Below are 18,913 nucleotides of genomic sequence, written 5' to 3' on the forward strand. Positions count from 1 at the left end.
TTCCAAACTTCTTGGAGGTCACACTCCGCCTGCTTCTGCAGGCCAAAAGCAGACTGAGCTCCTCCTGCCCTGGACTGGATGCTGTAGGCTGGGCCTTCTGGTGGCTCACCTGCAAATAGGCCTAAGGAATAGCCAAGAAAGGTGCTGTGCAGTATACTTTACTCTTAGGCAGGCCTCTACCCCAGGGTGGCGCCTCTGGCCTTCCATTCACCAGGCCCACTCGCCTCTGCTCCCACCCCCACCCACCCTGTCCCCTGTGGATTCGTGCTATCCGCTCCAGGTTCCAAGAATCCAGATCTGGTCAGGAGGACAGCCTGGACCTGGAGTCACTTATCCACACTGCCAGCCTGAGGAAGGCCAAGGCAAGTCTGGCCCAGAGTCTGAAGGGCCCCTAAAGGAGATTCCCAGGCCAGAGAGGGGCTAGGGGCATTATGCCCCAAATGCCCCAATAGTTCAGTTTCTGTTACAGGGCTCTGGTGTTTTGGATTGCGTGGTTCCAACACCCCACTTCACAGAGGGTGGCCGCCCTGCTGGCTGCCCTGCCCGCAAGGCCAGCTGGCTGTCAATGGGACTCCGACGACCCATCTCTATAGCACTTCTCCTCTACATGGCTGGTCTGCTCCAGAAGCCACTGCCGCTCATGTTCATTCATTATCAGCCTAAATGTCACCTCTTGAAAGACGCTGCTCACCGCCACCTGTATAAGCCAGAGAGAGCAGGGGCAGCTAAGTTACAGTCACAAGCTCTAGCACCACTGGGCCCCATCACCCAGCCCAGGCCTCGCCCTCCCATGAGAGATATCCTTACCTGCTCAAAGTGAAGTTTCTGAAACATCCGGATACTTGGCTCATTTCCTTGCCCAATTTTAGCCTCAAACTTGGTCAGACCTAGTTTGGTCACCCCTCCCAGAGAAGATGAGAGAGAGAGGGATGGGACACAGGATGAAGCACCCCCCTCTTATCCCCTACCCTTCCTCTCCCGTTTGGCAGTGGAAGCACCTGTCACCTGCCCCCCCACCCTCAGGCCTGAAGAAGATACTTCCCAACATGCCCATGTCCTCATCTGGGGCCTGGCCACTTCTCTACCATCTGCTCAGACTTCCTTACCATAAGACATCATCATGAGAACAGACTCGGTACCAAAGCCTTTGCCTCTGCAGCTGGGCTCTAGGAGGAATAATGGCAATCACTGGCACCGTGTGCCAGGCTCCACAGCAGGCACAGCAGTAATGCAGCTGCAACTTCATTTCAGCCTCAACTCAACACAGTTGGTACTATCATTGCCATTATGCAGACAGGAAAACAGACACATAGCAGTTGAAATAATTTGCACAAGGGTTCCCAGCTTAGACACACCCAGCAACCTGACCCCAAAGCTGACCCCTTACCTTCAGCATGCTGCCTCATCGGGAAGTCTTAGGGGAAGGCTGTGGACCATGAAGGACACAAACTAGAGGGGCTCCTTCCACAGCACGGGAAGGATGCTCCAGGAAAGGTCTTTTATTTTGGGAGGGTCCCCAGCGCCCAGCCCCCCAGCAGGAATGGAGCAGAATGAAGCCTGAAGACCCTCAAACTCAAGGTTAAATTCACACCTAAGGGCAGCCCCGGTGGCTCAGCGGTTTAGCGCCGCCTGCAGCCCAGGGTGTGTTCCTGGAGACCCGGGATCGAGTCCCAAGTCAGGCTCCCTGCATGGAGCCTGCTTCTCCCTCTCCTGTGTCTCTGCCTCTCTCTCTTCCTGTGTTTCTCATGAATAAATAAATAAAATCTTTAATTAATTAATTAATTAACACCTAAGCAGAAGACAGGAATAAAGTAAACCACCACGGGTGGAGCAGCAGGCTAATGGAGTGCCAGGGGGCAGTGTGCCCCAGGTAGGTGCTGGGCTCACCACTAGGAACCTCCCATTGAGCCCAGTGCCCTATGCAGCCTCAGCTGGCTTGAAGTTCAGCAGAAGGGAGGGAAGGGAGGGCCGAGTGGAACAAACCTGCAATCATGACCTCAATCTCCCCCAAGGAGGGGTCCCCTACATTTGTGAGAAAGAGGTTTACATCTCCCGCCATGCAGCTCTCTTCCGTGGTGCTTGGCTGGGCCTGCCACTTCTCTGCATCCAGCACAATGAATGTACACTCTAAGGAGGGAGGCAACAGGGTTCTCACTTACACTTCCCAAAGAAGCGAAGTGACAACAGTCTTCTGACCCAAACCAGAGAACTGTAGTATGACACCATTGCCTCTGTCTGCCATGAGGAAATTGGGCTCAGAGCTTCCTTTAGCTGATTACAAAGCCCTAAATTTGCCTCATGCAAGAAAAGATGGGACTCAAAACAGCAGCTCTATTCTCAGAAAGCAGTAACCACAACTGGGTTTGAGCAAGAGATGTGACAGGCAGGGCCTCCATTTACAGCCAGAGCCCTAAATGCTTTACTTTCTCTAAATCCTTCTAAGCCCGATGCAGTGGGTGTGGACAAACACAAAAGCACCAGTCACAGAGACTGGTCTCAGTGGGCATCAGAGTATGACGGTTTCAGGAAACTTCCAGACCTTTCATGAAGGATTTTCACAAAGTTTCTGGGGCCCAGAAGGGCTACAGCGGGAATGAGAAAGGGAGGGATCCTGGAGACTGCCGCTGGAGCCACCCCTCTCACTGCCAGCCCAGCCCAGGGCCTCTGCTTCTCACTGTCTGCATCTTCCCGCCAGCTCTGCTGCATTGAATACTCTTGCTCCAGGGTCAGCGGTTCAGAGGCTGTCAGACGCTGCAGCTCCTCTGATTTCATCCACTCGTGGTACCTGCAGGGACAGGAGGATGGCCTTTGGCATGCAGGACTGATTCGGGAGTACAGGTCTGACATTTTACGAGAGAAGAAGTGGATGGTAGATAGGAGAACCCCACAAGGCTAATACAGAGCTCTAAAAGATCTAAGGAGGGGCGTCTGGGTGGCTCAGTCAGTTTAGCATCTATCTCTTGATTTTGGCTCAGGTCACCATCTCCAGGTTAGGAGCTAGAGCCCTGCAACATGCCTCCTCCCCCCAGCTGGACACACCCCTCCCAGCTGGGTGTAGAGCCTGCTGGGGATTCTCTCCCTCGGCCCCTCCCCCTGCTCTTGTGTGAGCACGCTTTCTCCCCTCTTTGGGAAGAAAAAAAAAATCTAAGGAAAGGGTTATAATAGCTCCTAAGGCAGAGGAGCACAAGCACAAGACCTAGAAGCAGGCTGGTCTTACAAGGGAACTATCCAGCTTCCCATCCTGTCTCCGGGGTCAGTGCTGGGGCATCAGTGCTGGGGCGTAGTCTGAAGTCAAACATTCCTCAAATTCCTGAGCGGAAGTATATGGCAATCTGACCTCCTTAAGGAAGGCTGGACATATCTCCACAAAGGCCAGACACAGGAACACCCAAAAACTACAGGGGTGCCTGGGTGGCTCAGTCAGTTAGGCATCTGCCTTGAGCTCAGGTCATGATTCCAGGATCCTGGGATCAAGTCCAATCAAGCCCCGAGTAAGGCTCCCTGCTCAGTGGAGAACCTGCTTCTCCCTCTCCCCACTCCCCATGTGCGTTCTCGCTCCCTCTCACTCAAAAAAATAAATAAATTTTTTTTTAAAAAAAACCTACACGTAGAGAATACACTCCTACATCACCACCATCCCAGCCTACCAGACCTTAGCCAATTGCCCCAGGAAGAGTTCCACCCTGGCACTCAGTTCTGGCTTTTCAGAACAGTAGACATCAGAACAACCCATCAACTCAGTTTTCTGACAAACTAACGTTAAGTCTTCAAGACTGAGCATATTTGGGGTGCCTGCATAGCTCGCACCCATGCCTGGCAGGCTACAAGTTTCAGCTCAGGTCCTGATCTTAGGGTCCTGGGATGGAGCCCTGTGTCAGGCCTCCACACTCAGAGGGGAGCCTACTTCAGGATGCTCTCTCTCCCTCTACCCTTCCCACCCCCCCTTAAAATAAATAAATCTTTTTTCCCCCAGACTTAACTTACTCATTTGAGAGAGAAACAGCATGCTCAGGGGGAAGAGCAGAGGCAGAGGAAGAAGCAGGCTCCCTGCCAGGCTTGATCCCAGGACCCTGAGATCATGACCTGAGCCAAAGGCAGGCAGACACTCAACTGACTGAGCCACCCAGGCGCCCGTAAATAAATAAATATTTAAAAAAAAAAAAAAAAAACAACTAAGCATATTCGCTGACAACAGAGGAATGTCACTAATTTACAATCAGGCAATCTTTCTTACACCCATCTAGTTTACATAAAATAATTCCCTGCTGAGCGCCCAAAAAGGAAGCAGAGAAGACTGAAACGGAAAGGCGGGGGATGGGGGGGTGGGGGGGTAACTTCTTCCAGGGGAGTCCTCATTGTCTGCTTCAGCGCTCACTTCTTTCTGTAATGACTTCTCACCGCAATGTTTCTCCTTCTTAGGGGAAACAGCCTCTGAGATTCGGACTAAGGCAGGCTGACCCTCCTCGCCGCATCTTGGGAGAGCTGGCCTGCACCTCGCGTTAGGCGGACTGTTACCTAGGCACGTGCTCTGAGGTGTAGGGTACCAGCACCACCTTCTTCCCCAGCAGCAAGACGTTCTCATTTAACCTCATGGCGCCGGCCTGTAAGAGCGGAGGGCAAATACTCCAGGACCCTGCGTCTCCTCCCACTCGGGGTGGGAGCCCGGGGCCTCGAGTTTGCTAAATGCCTCCCGGAGCTCAGTGGTCAGGAGAGCCTTGGTTCCTTGGTTCCTTCTTTCTCTCGAAACCTTTCAGAGGACACGGACTCTGGACCCCTCGCCACAAGGGGAAGTGGGCCGGGTAAAGGGGACTACAAGATGCTCGCATCGCAGCTCCACGGGGCTAAGCGCGAGCTGCCGCTTCTGCGCGCCCCTTCCCTCCCACCTCGCTGACCCGCGAGGCCTCCGACCCAAGCGCCCAGGCTTAACCCCGAAGCTCCCATCACGTGCCCCGGGCCGGAGACTCCGCCCCACGATCAACTTGCAGCCTCGCCGGCAGACGCCTACGTCCAGCCCCTCTTCCCGGCGACCCCCCTCTCCCCGCCCCCAGCCCCCAGCCAGGTCCGAGCAGGCCGCCCTCCCCTGTGTGCGGACCCGTGGACCACCCTCCTCGGTCACCCGGACCGCCGGGGGCCCGGGTCGACTCCGCTCACACCCACTCCCGGCGGACGGACGCGTCCCCAGCCCCGCGGCCCCTCCTCCCCGCACGCGGGCGGAAGTGCCCCTCCCCCGCTTCCGCCCCGCAGACGGCGGCCGCCGGGGCCCAATCCCGGTCCCGCCTCCGCGAGGCGTCCAATCAGCGCGCTGCGCCCCGCCCGGGGCGCGCACGGCCAAAGTGGCCGCCGGGCGCGGGCGCATGCGCGCTGCGGGCGCTGGTGCGGGACAGCTGGCGCCGGCGGCGGCGGAGGGGCCGGAGGCGGCGGCCGCGGCGGCCCGGAGCGAGCCGGGGTGCAGGTGTCCGGCCGGGCGGGGGGGGACGGGCCGGGGCGGCGCCAGGCTCGGGGCTGCTCCAGGACGGAGGAAGAAGTCGGGGGGAGGCCCTCGAGAAGAGGGGGAGGCTTGGGGCTGGGGAGCCCGAAGCAGGGCAGAAAACAGGTTGGGGGGGGCAGGGAATGGAGGCCCCGTTACAGAGGAGAGGTTTGGGGACCAGCGGTTGGGTGGGGGTGGGCAGCGACCTGGGCAAGCCCCCAGTTTGTTGCCTTGATCTCGAGTGCCCTGTGTGGTAGTGAGCTCGCCGTCCCTGGCCGGCATTAAGTGTGGACGGCCACCGCACAGTGTGCAAAGGGGGGCGCTTGTGGTGAGGGAGACTTAGTGGCTTGTGGGGCTCCCTCTGTCACTTGGAGTCTGAACGGCCTTGAATACCTTCGTAGGAAAAAGTTAGAGGAAAGCACGCAGGTGTCACTCTTTCAGTATCTTCCTGACGGATACGGAGGCTGTGTCTGTAATCAAAGTACAGGGCCCCCGAGGGGTGTTCTCCAGAACTGTCCCCCAGATGCCAGCGACCTCTATCAGAAAGGTGAAGTCTGCTCTTTCCCCCTTAGGGAGCCGCAGCAGCCGCCGCCCAAGCAAGGAAGAAACCTAAGGAATCTCGGCCCACTGACCCTTCCTCACTTTTGGAAATGGCGGGTGAAATCACAGAGACCGGAGAGCTCTATTCCCCTTATGTGAGTTTTGCTTTTTTAGAACCTGTTTTACCCACGTCGTTGCTGCGGGCTCCTAGAGAAGCACAATGCTTCCTGGACTGTACGAGCCTAGTGAGCCTACACCTGCTTGTAGACCCTGGAGCAAGCCAGGCTGGGGAACTCCATTCAGCAGCAGGCATGTTGCTGCCGTCCAGGCCCAGAGCATGTGATGAGAGTTTGTGCACGTGTTCGATGCTGGTCAGAGAGTGGGCAAGGAAACAAAGCTGACTTGTTAATTCCTTGCGATCTCAGTGTCCCGGCCACTAGCACTTGCAAACTGAGCTGCTGTCCGGGGATGATGATTGACAGCTGTTGACTCTGGGTTTGCTCATCTCAGCAGTTTGAAAGCGCTTTGGTTGCCCGCTGAATTGTAAGTTGCACAACTTTTATAGTCTTGGATGGTGTAAGAGGCAGAGAAAGCATGCAGAGACTTCCAAGTGCAGTTTGCAGGAGTCTGTAATTAGAACAATTAGAAGGATTGATTTCTTACTGTATTGGGTCTGCATCACACACACCCCCACCTCCCACAGGTGCACTCAGTTTATCTTTGAGTCATGAAAGATTGGTCCTGGTTACATCACAGAGTCCTCTTGCCTGGATACCTAGCTGGAGGATTGGAATAATCAAATGATTGACTCATGGTGCTACTAAGTATCCCAAGGAAAAGCAGCACTGCCTTAAGTAACAAAAGTCCTCTTTCTAGAACTTACCTAACCTTAAGCAGCTGCCCCGCTTTCCACTTATTTCCTAGCCTGAGGATCCCGGCTTTGTCTCTGCTAGCTTCACAGACTCTGGTGTGATAGATATGAAAGTGTCTCAGAAAATAGCTGGCAAAAAAGCCTTTCTCACACCAGGGTCTTCCTACTGGGTCTGTGCCTTTTGTGTGTAGCACTAAAGGAGCCTCCTTTCTCTCCATAATTTATCAGGGGGTAGTCTTTCTTGAACTTTTGGACCGAGTCTAATAGTGTTGTTCTCATCTGAGGAATTGTGTAACAGCTCACAGTCTCTTCTTGGTATCAGCAGTGAAATGTTCCCACTGTCCATAAAAGTTGCCAAGCTTCCTGCTGCTTCTCAGAGCATCTATACATTTAGAGATGAGAAAATGAGTTATTTCTGTAGCTGAGTTTTAGGAAAGAAAAAAAACTTTGATAAGCTCACTTTTCTTGTGTTTCCAGTTATTCACATCATCATTTCACGTGTCAGCGTGTACCCACAGGAATTCGGACAGTGAGGCCGAAAAGCCTCAGTGGGTTCTGCTCCCCACCCCCCAACTTCCCTGTGTGTTTGGTTTTGTTTGAGGCCTGTGTTTAAGGGCATACTCTGGGTATTTGCCATTAACAACTTGTATTCTCTTATCCTACCAGTGGAGAGAGATGTAGAGAAGAGATGGGTGATGTTGAAGGTGAGCTGGCATTAGTCGGAAGTTACCAGTTAGGGTTTGAGAAGACACCGTGCTTTCTTCCTGAGTTTTCCCTAACTCTGCCATCCGGAGAGAGTGGTTCTTGATCCCTGTGAGACCAGGCAAAGGGCATCGGTTCACCATCCGCTGAGCCCAGAAAAGCAGTGGAACTGCTTCACCGTAGACGCTGCTTTGAATCCCCTGCCCGGCCCAATACAGGCAAGACCTGCTCTCTAGGTCTTGGGAAACCTGTTTGGTTCATGAAGGTGCATCAGCCCATAACCTGGGGTATTCCCAACACAGAGCCTCTCCCTGCCTCTGTGTTTGCTCTGTTGCCAGTTCTTTTCCCCTTTCTGGGTGTCAGGGGTGTTTGCCTTAGCTTGCATTATTCTGCATAAAATATGTGTAGTGGACAGACTAGCCTCACAGGGGACTCATGTGACAGGCCCTCTCAAGGATAATGCTGGATTCAGAACCTGGTTCCAGCCAGCACTTTCCCCAGAAGTGATCTCGGAACGGGCGTGTCCGGTTCCCTGTGTACAGGGACCAGAAGTGGCTCAGGGCTACAGGGACTATGTGATCCAAATAGAGGATGAAGCAGACCACCACCCACACAAGGCCCAGCCGCTGAGGGCCCTGCCAGCCAGTTTTGCCAAAGACCACTGCCGTTGCTTTCGAAGGAAAGGTTAATCGTTTCACAGCCTTAAATTCTAGTCATTGCTTCCGCATCTCTACTGGCTTCTGTTTCCTTTAACAGCTGTCCCTGGGGAAGTGGACAAAAACCGCCATGACTACTGCCTCATGCACATCTGTGCGTGAGGCTGCTGGGTGGGAGATAAGGCAGTAGGAACACTGTGCTCAACTCCCCAGGTTGTAGGGGAGCCAGTACTCCATCCCAAGGAATGATGGAGAACAGGAAGAGACTGTTTAGCCTGTAGCAGGGCTTGCTTCTGCTTTCCGCGACACCTTCCAGGAGGCTATCCCACCACAACTGTCAGGCCAGGAGCAGAAGAGAATGTCTCCTTCCTCCTCCTCCCACAACTGCCTTTGATCTGGCCCCTGGCTCAGCTCAGATTTGCTTCCTGCTCCATAGTCCTTGTAATTGGGCCTCACTGGCACCTTTACTGAAGGTTGAGAGGCTTTAACTCTCGCCAGGGAGGTGAAGAAGTTTCATATTATTCTACAGGATGCCCAGAGTTCTTGCTTTGAAGCTAAAAAATAGAGACAGCATAAGACAAATGTGATTACTCATTTCTGCTTCCAACTGCTAACAGTCTGTCCCTAGTTAGCTTCTTGTAAAGTTCTTCAAGGATCTTTTTCACCGAGATTTATTTGAAGTTTCCATTGGGAGTGTGTTTATTTTATTGTGTTTATAGGCAGTGGTTCTCAGCGGTGGCAGTCTTGCCCATCTTACCCACACACATGCCATCCCAGGACACCTGCCAGTGCCTGGGGACATTTGTGATCATCACAACACAGGTGCAAGGTTGGGGGCTACTGGAGCCTAGTCGGTAGAGGCCAGGATGCTGCTAAACATCCTGCAGTCCACAGGACAACCCACAATAAAGAAGAATTGGCCCCAAATGTCAACAGTGCTCAGGCTGAAAGTCCCTGCGCTACAGCAGACGCTTGACCTTTATATCTCATGACCTTTAGGTATCACCAAATTCACAAATGCCTCTTGTACTGTTTCATTTCCTTATAAAACTTTTGGCTAAGAACTAGCACTTTCTCTACTTCCATCGAACCTTCACCGGGGCCATTTTCCATAAAGAAAAAGGGTCCACCCTTCTTAAATGTTACTGCTCAGAAAAGCAGCATATAGAGAACAGAGCTGCAGGGAGCTGTAGGAACACGGTTCAAACTTGTTTTAATCCTTCTGAGATCTGTCTGTAGGATCAAACAGAGACTGTGATGTTTAAAACAGGACAAAGACTGTGAGACCTACGTCAGAGGACCTAGCCAGGTCCAGTCAGCTCAGCTGAGGATTCCTAGCTGGAGACTGTGGGGCAGGCACCCTGAGAAGTGACACACAGGCCACAGTGAGCCTCACATTTAACAATGGGGAAAAGATAACATTGAAAACCCAAACTAGGACCTAAGAAGTATTCTTGCCCTGGGGGTTTCTTGGAGGGCTTTGTGGTGGAAGTAACATTTGAATGCGTTTGAGTGCTGGGTGGCATTTGAGGGGCTGGCCAGGAGGCATGGGGGGGTGGTGCCCTATGCCAAATGTAAATGGACTGTGGGTAGAGCTCTTTTCTGTCCACAGGGTGCCTTCCTGTCCTTCACTCAGACGTACAGTCAACACCTGCCTGGAAGCTTGTCCCTCCCTAACCACTGCCCAGCTCCCTCTCCCCACATTTCAGTTAAAAAAAAAAAAAAAAAAAAAAACTTCTGAGTGACATTAGGAAAATGGGCCCCAATTTGTAGGTTTCTGATAAAAAGAAAATTCAGTACATGAATTAGGAAGACAAGCCATGAGAGACTCCTAACTCTGGGAAACAAACATAGGGTTGCAGAAGGGGAGGAGAGTGGGGGAATGGGGTAACTGGGTGATGGACATAAAGGATGGCACATGATAAGATGAGCATTGGGTGTTATACTGTATGTTGGCAAATTGAATTTATATAAAACAAAAATTTTAATTCAGTACATCGTTATTTTAGGAAAAATTTTAAAATATAGAAGAGAGCATATTTGTAAGAATAGGGAAGTATAAATGAGAGATGGGTAGGTATTCCCAGAGATGAATCATTTGTGTTGTCTGTTATTTATTTATTTATTTATTTATTTATTTATTTATTTATTTATTTATTTATTTATTTATTTTTAAAGATTTCATTTTTTTTATTCATGAAAGACACAGAGAGAGAGGCAGAGACACAGGCAGGGAGAAGCAGGCTCCATGCAGGGAGCCCAGTGTGGAACTCCATCCCGGGACTCCGGGATCATGCCCTGAGCCAAAGGCAGGCGCTCAACCACCGAGCCACCCAGGCTCCCTACGTTGTTGTTTTTAACAGAAACAGGTGGTAAAGCAAACTAAGCCCGTGTCACAGGAAGCCCAGTTAGGAAGTGGCTGTCACAGTCCAGGCTGGAAGCAATTAGGTGGTAAAGGGGAATAGGACCAGAGGTAGCCACAAAAGACTTCAGAAGTAGAATGGCTGAAGCTGGAGTACACAGAAGGGAGGAGGGAGTGGGGGTGACCGGCAGACAGTGGAGTTGAGGTCTGCAGGAAGGCTAATGCAGAGAAAGGTCCATCATCCCCTGTCTGGCTGTGGTAGTTAAAGCTGCAGGACTGAGTGAAGTTGCTGAGGGAAAAGCAAGTAGGAAAAGAGACCACTTACATCAGAGCGTAAGAAGGAATAGAGACTAAGAAAGCCGTTGGGTTAGGCAAATAGGAAGGAGGTAATTGGTGATTTTGAAGAATGTAGTTTCAAAAAAGCTCTAGGGATGGAAACCACAAAGTACAGAAACTTGGAAGCGAAGGCAGAGGAAATAGGTAGCTGCTTCACTGAGTTTGGTTAAGAGAAGTAAGAGAATTGTGTTTCAAAGTTGCTGAGGACCTGTGTAGGCAGAGGGGAAGAGCTGGTGGAAGGAAGATTCCTGAAAGGATTGAGCCCAGAAGGTTGGGTGCAGGGTTTAGCGTCCCCCAGGGGGAAGGACACACATTCCCCACAGGCAGGGAGGGGGTTGGGAGGATGCAGACACTGATTTTTGAGCATGGAGGGAGTGTGGCTTGGGGAGGGCATGTCACATGGCCTTGGGCACCTCCAGAACAGAGGACGCAGCCTTCATCTGAGAAGGGTGGGGGCTGGGGCGCCAAGAGTGAGGTTCGATGGTTTCCTGTGGGAAATGCCAAGAAGTCCATGGTGGAATAAAACCGGTGTGATGCTCTCAGAGCACAGGTGAAGGAACTTCTTTTTGCTGTGGGACCAATAATTATAACTGGAAGGAAGGAAGGGACAAAAAGAAAATACCGTGGAACTTTTAGCAGGCTTGCTGTATAGGGAGCAGAGGAAGCAGGCGCTTAGTCCATCCAAGGCTAGGGTCGGGGGGCAGCACAAGGGAGGCCACGTGAGGCCTGGGTGGACTGTGCTCAGCAAGCTAGCCTGTGGTAAATGATGTTGGGGAGACAGTGGCCTGGATCGGGTGGGTGGAGCGACTGCAGCTGTCAGCAGGAATGGGAAGGGCTGCAGAAGAAAGGACTTTCCTGGTTGAGACCTCAAAAAAGGAAAATGATAGTTAACAGCCAAAGTCAGGTTGGCGAGAATGTGAGTTTGCAACCTTATTCTCAGTGACCCAGCAATTCTACTCAGAGGCTGGTTGTCAGGGGCCAAGCGGTGCTGCTCCTGGGGATACCTGCTGCTTGCTCTCTGGGGTGATGAAGTGGAATCAGATGGTGGTGGTGGTTGCACAGCCCTATGACTGTGCCTGAAGCCACCAAACTGTGTCCTTCAAAGGGGTAAATTTTTTTATTAAGTTTTTAATTCCGGCATAGTTAACGTACAGCGCTGTATTAGTTTCAGTGTACAGTGTAGTGACTTGGCGATTCTGTACGTCACTTGGCGCTCATCATGACCAGCATGCTCTTCATCCCCTTCACCTGTCTCATCCAGCCCCCTACCCACTGCTCCTCTAGTGACCAGCAGGGGGTTCTCTATAGTTAAGAGTCTCTTTCTTGCTTTTTGTCTTTCTCTCTCTTCTTTTTGCCTTTGCTCATTTGTTTCTTAAATTCCACACGAGTGAAATCATAGGGTATTTGTCTTTCCCTGACTTCTGTTGCTTAGCATTATGCTCTCTAGTTCCATCCACATTGTCGCAAATAGCAAGATTTCATTTTTTTGATGGCTGGTTACTATTTCGTTGTACATACATACCACCTCTTCTTTATCCATTCATCACGCAATGGATAATTGGGCTGCTTCCATAATTGATGTTGTAGATAATGCTGCTATAAACATATGGGTGCATGTATGCCTTTGAATTAGTGTTTTTGTATTTGGGGGGGTTAAATACCCAGCAGTGTGATTACTGAATCATAGGGTAGTTCTTTTTTTAACTTTTTGAGGCACCTCTGTACTGTTTTCTGCAGTGGCTGCACCACTTTGCATCTCCACCAACTGTGCACAAGGGCTCCCCTTTCTCCGCATCCTTGCCAACACCTGTCATTTCCTGTGTTTTTGAGTTTAGCCATTATGACAGGTGTGAGCTGACAGCTCATTGTGGTTTTGATTTGCATTTCCCTAATGATGAGTGATGTTGAGCATCTCATGTCTGGTGGTCATCTATATGTCTTTGGAGAAATGTCTATTCATGACTTCTGTCCATTTCTTAGTGGATTGATTTTTTTTTTTTTTTTGGCTCTTGAGTTGTGTAAGTTCTTTATATATCTTGGATACTTTTATCGGATATGTCATTTGTAAATATCTTAAGAGTGAATTTTATGGTACGTAAATTGCATCTCAAGTTTCATAAACATCCTTGAAGTTAGTGTGGGGAGGACAGAGGGGAGAAGGAAGCAGCCTGAATGGCAGCATCCCAAAGACAATGGCAAGAATGGGTGGGGAGCAGGGTTGGGTCACGTGCTCAGAAGTCTTGGAAGAGTCCAGGTCTTTTTTAGGTCAGCCCTAGGTTCATCCTTGTGCCTAGTCCCCAGACATGGTGCTCTGTCCTCGGGAAGCCTACAGCCTGGTTGAGCAGGGAGCTAGCATCTGAAGTGCAGCTCTAAATACAAGGAAATGACAAGGTGGTAGGATGGTGACCACAGAAGCGGAGGAGGAACCCAATCAGTAGAGACATCTTGGAAAGACCCATAGAACGTGGGCCTTGAGCCTTCCAAGTGTTGGCATCTGCTTCCCTGGCAGCTGGTTGCAGAGCGCGCCTCCTTCAAACCTCCACCACATTCTCCCTTCTGACCTGCTTCCCTAGCTCAAGGCTGGCCTCTCTGCCTCCAGTGTGGCTGTTGCCCAGGGTCCTCTTTGGGAGCCACTGGAAGGAGAGGTTAATTAATTTCGGGGCTTGAATGTCACTTCTGTCGCTTCCAGGTGGGCCTGGTGTACATGTTTAACCTCATCGTGGGCACAGGTGCGCTCACCATGCCCAAGGCTTTTGCCACCGCGGGGTGGCTCGTCAGCTTGGTCCTGCTGGTGTTCCTGGGCTTCATGAGGTAAGAGGCTGGCACATGGGGGTGGCCAGGGAGGAGCCTGCCTGGGGAGCCCTGACCTCTTTTCATTAACATGAGGAATGGTGCCAGGGCAGGGGAGTGGTGGAGGATGGAGGTGACAGGAAGATGTCCACGGTGAATCCTAGCCAGGGTGGCCCATCGACAGGAAAGGAGGCACAAAGGTCTCCAGGTCTCATGCTAACAGACCAGTCATACAACCTGATCAGTTAAGAATCAAGACATCTGATCAGGCTTTGGAATGTTTCATGTGGTACTCATATTGCTTCCCCGGCTGCTTGATTTACTCTCTTATATACTTATACATGGTACCGTTTTTGTTCTCTGAGAAAACACCACCTAGCCACAGAAAAAGAATTGGACAAACATCTGCAGTGATAAGTCAGTTTGGAATTTAGAATTTGCTTAAGGTAGTTCACAAAGTGACGAACACACAGGTAAGCACCTAATAAAGTGTTCACCTCACCTCACCTGGTGCCTGGCAGCAAACGGGTGGCCACTGTCTGCCCACACTTTCAGGGGCTCCTGCTCCTTAAGCCGCGGGGGTGGGATTCACTAGCTGGTGCTTCAGAGGGGAGATCATACCTGAGGCTCTTCTCAGGGATTCTGCGGGCAGGTGGGGAGTCATTCAGCCAGTACCCCAGGCTCATAAGGGATTTAGGACTATGCATTTTCAGGTAGGAATCCACAGCTGCCCAAAAAAGGTAAGGGAGCACTTGGAAACACCTCCCAGGGGTCCCTTCCATGGGAGAGGTGACACCAGGCACTGTTTTTGGGTGAACAGAACAAAGATCACTGCCCTCAAGACTTCTCTTTCGGTGGGGAGACATAAAGAGTGAAGGTGATAAGAGAATTGTAGGGTAGGTTGGAAGGTGATGAGTAATGTGGAAAAAACACGACCAAGCCTCGCAGGGTGAGGCACAAGGAAGGTGGGGGCGATGGCAACTTTCGGCAGGTAGTCGGTGGTCACGGAGGGTGGCGGTTTGGCAGATGGGAAGGAGGGAGGAGTGGGTGCCTTTGGAAGGATGACATGGGCTACAGTTGAAGCCAGTGAGGACCTCAGAGAGGCTGAATGGAATAGGAAAACATTTCTCCGTTCCTTCACCCACTTTCTTTTGGGGTTTTGTGGCCATCCTTGGGGTACCGTTTGCTCATTGCATACTGTGAGTCCTGGTAGCCAAGAGCCCTAGAAGTCCTTGTCCTCCCCTGACTCTGCTGTCCCCTTTAAAGGACCTTCAGCATGGGCAGCCGTCTGAATGGGAAGTGATTATTGGGGGCCCCCAGGTAGGGACTGCCATGTCCCCTCCCTGCTCAGCCCATTTATATTTGAACATGATCGATGCGTTGGCCATTGTGCAGCCATGAGAAGCCTCTTCATGCCTTAACTAAGATTGATTCTAGTTTTACTTGCAAAAAGAAGGGAAAATCTAAAGTCCTTAAAATGGTCACTTAAGCAAGATAATGAGAAACCTTTCCAGGAGGTGCTGAGGCACCGGAATGGGAGCCTCAGAGCCAGCTGCCCTCCACCCACCAAGAGGAAGTGGGTGGGGGTTGAACACCTTCCCCCAAGGGCTGAGACAGCAGCCTGTGGTGGGTGAGGGCCCTTGAGGAGGGCTGGGGTGAAGCCTTGGGGAGGAGGGAGGTGACTGTGCTGTCCAGCGCTCAGCAGGGGGGATGTGGCCTTCCCCACAGCTCTGCTGACAGATGCTCCCCCTGCGCTCCTGCTGAAGTCTGGGCCTCTCCAGCTTTGCTAAGAGGAAGAGCCAAGATGGCTTTTCACTCTAGTCTGACTCCTCAGCAGACGTCTGCTGCCACCTCCCAGTGTCCCTTTTGATTTGAGCCCTAAAAACGCAAGCTTATTTTTACATCACCTAGATTATTGGGAAAGTGAAGGTCCTTCCGAAAAAGGAAGGAAGGAAGGAAACATGCAAACACATTCTGGAGCCAAACACCCTTTACAATTATCCACGCTGGCACTCTGTCCATTAGCGTGTGTAATTGGGAGCTGACCACTTACTGTGTCCCGTCAAGGAGAGGTGAGAGCTGCCGCTGCCCTTCCCTGAAGCTTTCAGAAGGTCCCTTGTGAATCCACCTCCTCCGCACCCTGCCCCCAGTGGACCCTTCTCAGTGTTCGCTGTCACATCGCCCCACATCCCCTCTTCCCTGGGGCTTATGCTCTACCCCATGCTACCAGCAGCTTATTGCACACCCCTCTCCTGTGCATCAAATCACATCCTAAACATAGACAGGGCAATCAAGGCAAGCACGCACCTACACACATACATTTTATCAAGTCAGATGCAACTCGAAAGTTCCTAGGGAACAGTTCTCAGAAGAGAGAATGCTTTGGGCTTGCTGGTTTGGTCAGGTCTTAAAGTGAATTTTCCTTTTTCATTGTACCACCTCTAACCTCCTACTGCCTTTGGCAATTACCTTGTGGCCTTCCTGCAGCTTTGTGACAACTACCTTCGTGGTAGAGGCCATGGCAGCAGCCAATGCTCAGCTCCGCTGGAAGAGGATGGAAAACCACCAGGTGTGTGTGTCGCCCTTGTCTCCGGGCAGTGCCTGTGTCCAGTCCTATGCCGTGAGGCAGCCCTCAGGGGCTGGTTCTTTCCTTCCCCATGTATGGTAGGCTTGTGTCCATAGCACTACTCTGTGCCTTTGTCCTAGAGCTCGGGTTTGACGGCCACATAAGCTTAGCGAACAGGTGCAGCCTCTGCTCTTTTTTTTTTTTTTTTTTTTTGCCTCTGCTCTCTTTAAAAAAAAAAAAAAGATTTTTAAAATTTATTTATTTAAGAGAGAGAGCATGCCCTCACGAGTGAGGGGAAGGACAGAGGGAGAGGGAGAAGCAGACTCCCCACTGAGCAAGGAGCCTGATGTGGAACTCGATCCCACATGACCTGAGCTGAAGGCAGACGTTTAACCACCTGAGCCACTCAGGTGCCCCAGGCCTCTGCTGTCTTAACATCATGTCATGATGGGTCCCTTGAGCCCCCTACTTTGAGCTCGCCTGTCATTCTGAGCCTCCATACCCGGGACCTGTGGTACATCTTCAGATCTGACATCTCAGTGTCTGCACCTAATGTGGGAGCACAGTGGTGCTGAGAGATGCCCCTGATCAGACACATTCTGGAAAGAAATAACAGAAGAAATGGGGTTCTTCAATTCTCTGTGGGTTTTCTGTAGCGTTTGTTCTTTCTTGTTTGCTCCCCTTCCCCCACCCCACCCCTCCTAGGAGGAAGAAGATGATGACTCCTCCACAGCCTCCGACAGTGATGTCCTTGTCCAGGACAACTATGAGCGGGCAGAGAAACGGCCCATCCTGTCAGTGCGTAAGTCTTGGGGTTCTGAGCTGGCCGGCATCTCCTTCTGGTCCATAGGGTTCCCTTTCCTTGTAAAGAGGACCAGGAATCTCTGCACAGACCCTCTGGCCAGAGCACAAGCCCCAGGCCCAGGCTTCACCCTGCTGGCTCCCCTGCTTGCTAATGTTTGTAACTTGGGCAGGTTACCCACCTCAGTGCCAAGGGCACACTGGATGCTTGAATAAATGTGGGATGTCCTCCTGTCCCACTATGCACGATGCCTGACAGGTCCCATCCCCAGTCCAGCAGAGCGAGCCAGGGCCAGGTGTCCCAGCTACCCACCCCCCACCCCCTGCCCATCCATAGTGAGCACCCTAGGATCCTTTCCTGTAGTGTTTTAAAATGTATTACAGGTAGGAAACAGTAGAAGTTTTCAGAAGAATTTGAAGTGCTCTAGGATTTCCTTATTCTGGAGAATTCTGTGAGCTCAGCACCCCCTCTGAGAGCTTTTCCAAATGAAAACTGCTTCCTCTTCCTTGTCCATTACCTCCACAGAGAGACGTGGATCTCTGAACCTTTTTGAAATCACAGACCGGGTGGAAATGGGACAGATGGCCTGTATGTTCTTCAATAAAGGTATAAGCTCTTTCCCAAGGTGGGGTGAGGGCAAAGAGAGGTGGTGCTTTCCAACAGACCTTGACCGCTAGGGATGGGGCAGGCTCTGCAGACACAGATGAGCAGACTGTCAGCAGGCCTGCCGGTGCACTTGGGCAGCCACCTTGCCGAGAGGACTGAACCGCTCGTGTTGCCTTCCTTGAATCCCTCCCCGTTCATCATCAGCACTAAGAGGAAAGAAGCAGCTACTTGGTTCCTACTGTTTGTAGAGGTCAGGAATCCTAAGCAGCTTTCCAAGGAAGGAAGCCGCTAGAGCCAGCTGGTAGTTTTGTGCCTCTTGCCTGATTGCTCCTGACGTGTCTCCTTTTCTTCTGGACTGCTCAGTCTAGGACAACGCAGGGCAGAGACCTGTGACGGATACACCGTGCACATACGTGTGTGTGTGTGTGTGTGTGTGTGTGTGTGTGTGTGTGTGTGTGTGTACACGCATCTACCTCATTTTCTGTGTGCCCCCCCCCACCCTGGTGGCCAGCAGAGGGCGCAAGGAGTCCATGCACGGGGTTGCTGTCTGGGAATCTCAGTGTCTATTCATGACCTGCTCCTTGGTGGGATTGCCTGCAGCTCAGAGGATCCCCTGACCCCAGCTCAGAGGCTAGCTTGCCGGGTGTTCAGTGACAACACCATGTATCTCCACAGCAAATGTTGTTCTTTTGAAAGATGATCTGCTTAAGAGCTTAGTTTTTTAGTGCCCAGACCTGCTGGTTTCCCCTCCATGGACAGTCAGACGCATCTCAATAAACCCTTGTCTTTGTGAAAATTTTCTTTTTGGGAGATTTCCTGCCCCTTTGTCACAGCCGCCCGTTTCCAGGGGCGTCCTCTCCACTGGTTCTTTCTAGTCTTAAATGTGACTGCAGTAACTCAGAGCCTGAGGGATCAGAGAAGCCAGAGTCTTCTTGACTGCTTTTCAGGACATTAAGCATTCGGCTTATCACGGGTGCTGCAATTTGACAGTCCAGAGCATGATGATCATCAGCCAAAGGTCGCCGGAGGGTTTGGGTCCCGCCCTCCCTACCAGCCTCACAGAGGGTTCCAGAATTCATGAAAACCAGACTGGTCATGTCCAACCCACTCTGTTCCTCTGTTCCGTTTCTATCTCTCCCCATCTCGTTAGATGAAGATAAGAGTGTGAACATTTCCTCCTGGCAGCCGCATGTTGGAGGGAGGACATATACCTTT

General features: G+C 51.6%; 2 protein-coding genes across 9 annotated transcripts in view; one reads left to right on the plus strand and one right to left on the minus strand.

Moving 5' to 3' along the window:
• Positions 1 to 142: 142 nt before the first annotated feature.
• On the minus strand, positions 143 to 5,176 carry NAT9 (N-acetyltransferase 9 (putative)). 5 transcript variants are annotated; one of them, XM_055320913.1, is made up of 7 exons: positions 5,093 to 5,176; positions 4,516 to 4,601; positions 2,676 to 2,785; positions 1,984 to 2,127; positions 1,107 to 1,166; positions 808 to 902; positions 143 to 697 (listed from the first exon to the last, which is right to left on the minus strand). In XM_055320913.1, the coding sequence occupies exons 2-7, from the start codon at positions 4,590 to 4,592 to the stop codon at positions 563 to 565; spliced, it is 621 nt and encodes a 206-aa protein (XP_055176888.1). In that variant the 5' UTR covers positions 4,593 to 4,601; positions 5,093 to 5,176; the 3' UTR covers positions 143 to 562. The 5 variants fall into 5 exon arrangements, with proteins under 5 accessions (XP_055176888.1, XP_055176906.1, XP_055176895.1 ...); XM_055320931.1 differs by having other exon boundaries at positions 5,152 to 5,170; XM_055320920.1 differs by lacking the exon at positions 5,093 to 5,176 and adding an exon at positions 4,949 to 5,020.
• A 174-nt stretch (positions 5,177 to 5,350) lies between these two features.
• The window catches only part of TMEM104 (transmembrane protein 104), a 58,385-nt gene continuing 44,822 nt past the window's right edge, over positions 5,351 to 18,913 (plus strand). Inside the window, exons 1-6 of one of the 4 annotated variants that reach the window (XM_055325688.1) lie at positions 5,351 to 5,452; positions 6,040 to 6,162; positions 13,624 to 13,745; positions 16,212 to 16,293; positions 16,996 to 17,092; positions 17,618 to 17,698. In XM_055325688.1, coding sequence (XP_055181663.1) covers positions 6,118 to 6,162; positions 13,624 to 13,745; positions 16,212 to 16,293; positions 16,996 to 17,092; positions 17,618 to 17,698 — 427 coding nt within the window. In that variant the 5' untranslated portion in view covers positions 5,351 to 5,452; positions 6,040 to 6,117. Of the gene's footprint in view, positions 5,453 to 6,039; positions 6,163 to 6,211; positions 6,551 to 13,623; positions 13,746 to 16,211; positions 16,294 to 16,995; positions 17,093 to 17,617; positions 17,699 to 18,913 lie in introns of those variants that run through there. The other 3 variants (XM_055325704.1, XM_055325696.1, XM_055325713.1) reach the window with 3 other exon arrangements.

This window comes from Nyctereutes procyonoides, unplaced genomic scaffold (assembly GCF_905146905.1).
Source record: "Nyctereutes procyonoides isolate TBG_1078 unplaced genomic scaffold, NYPRO_anot_genome, whole genome shotgun sequence".
Classification (NCBI taxonomy): Eukaryota; Metazoa; Chordata; class Mammalia; order Carnivora; family Canidae; genus Nyctereutes; species Nyctereutes procyonoides.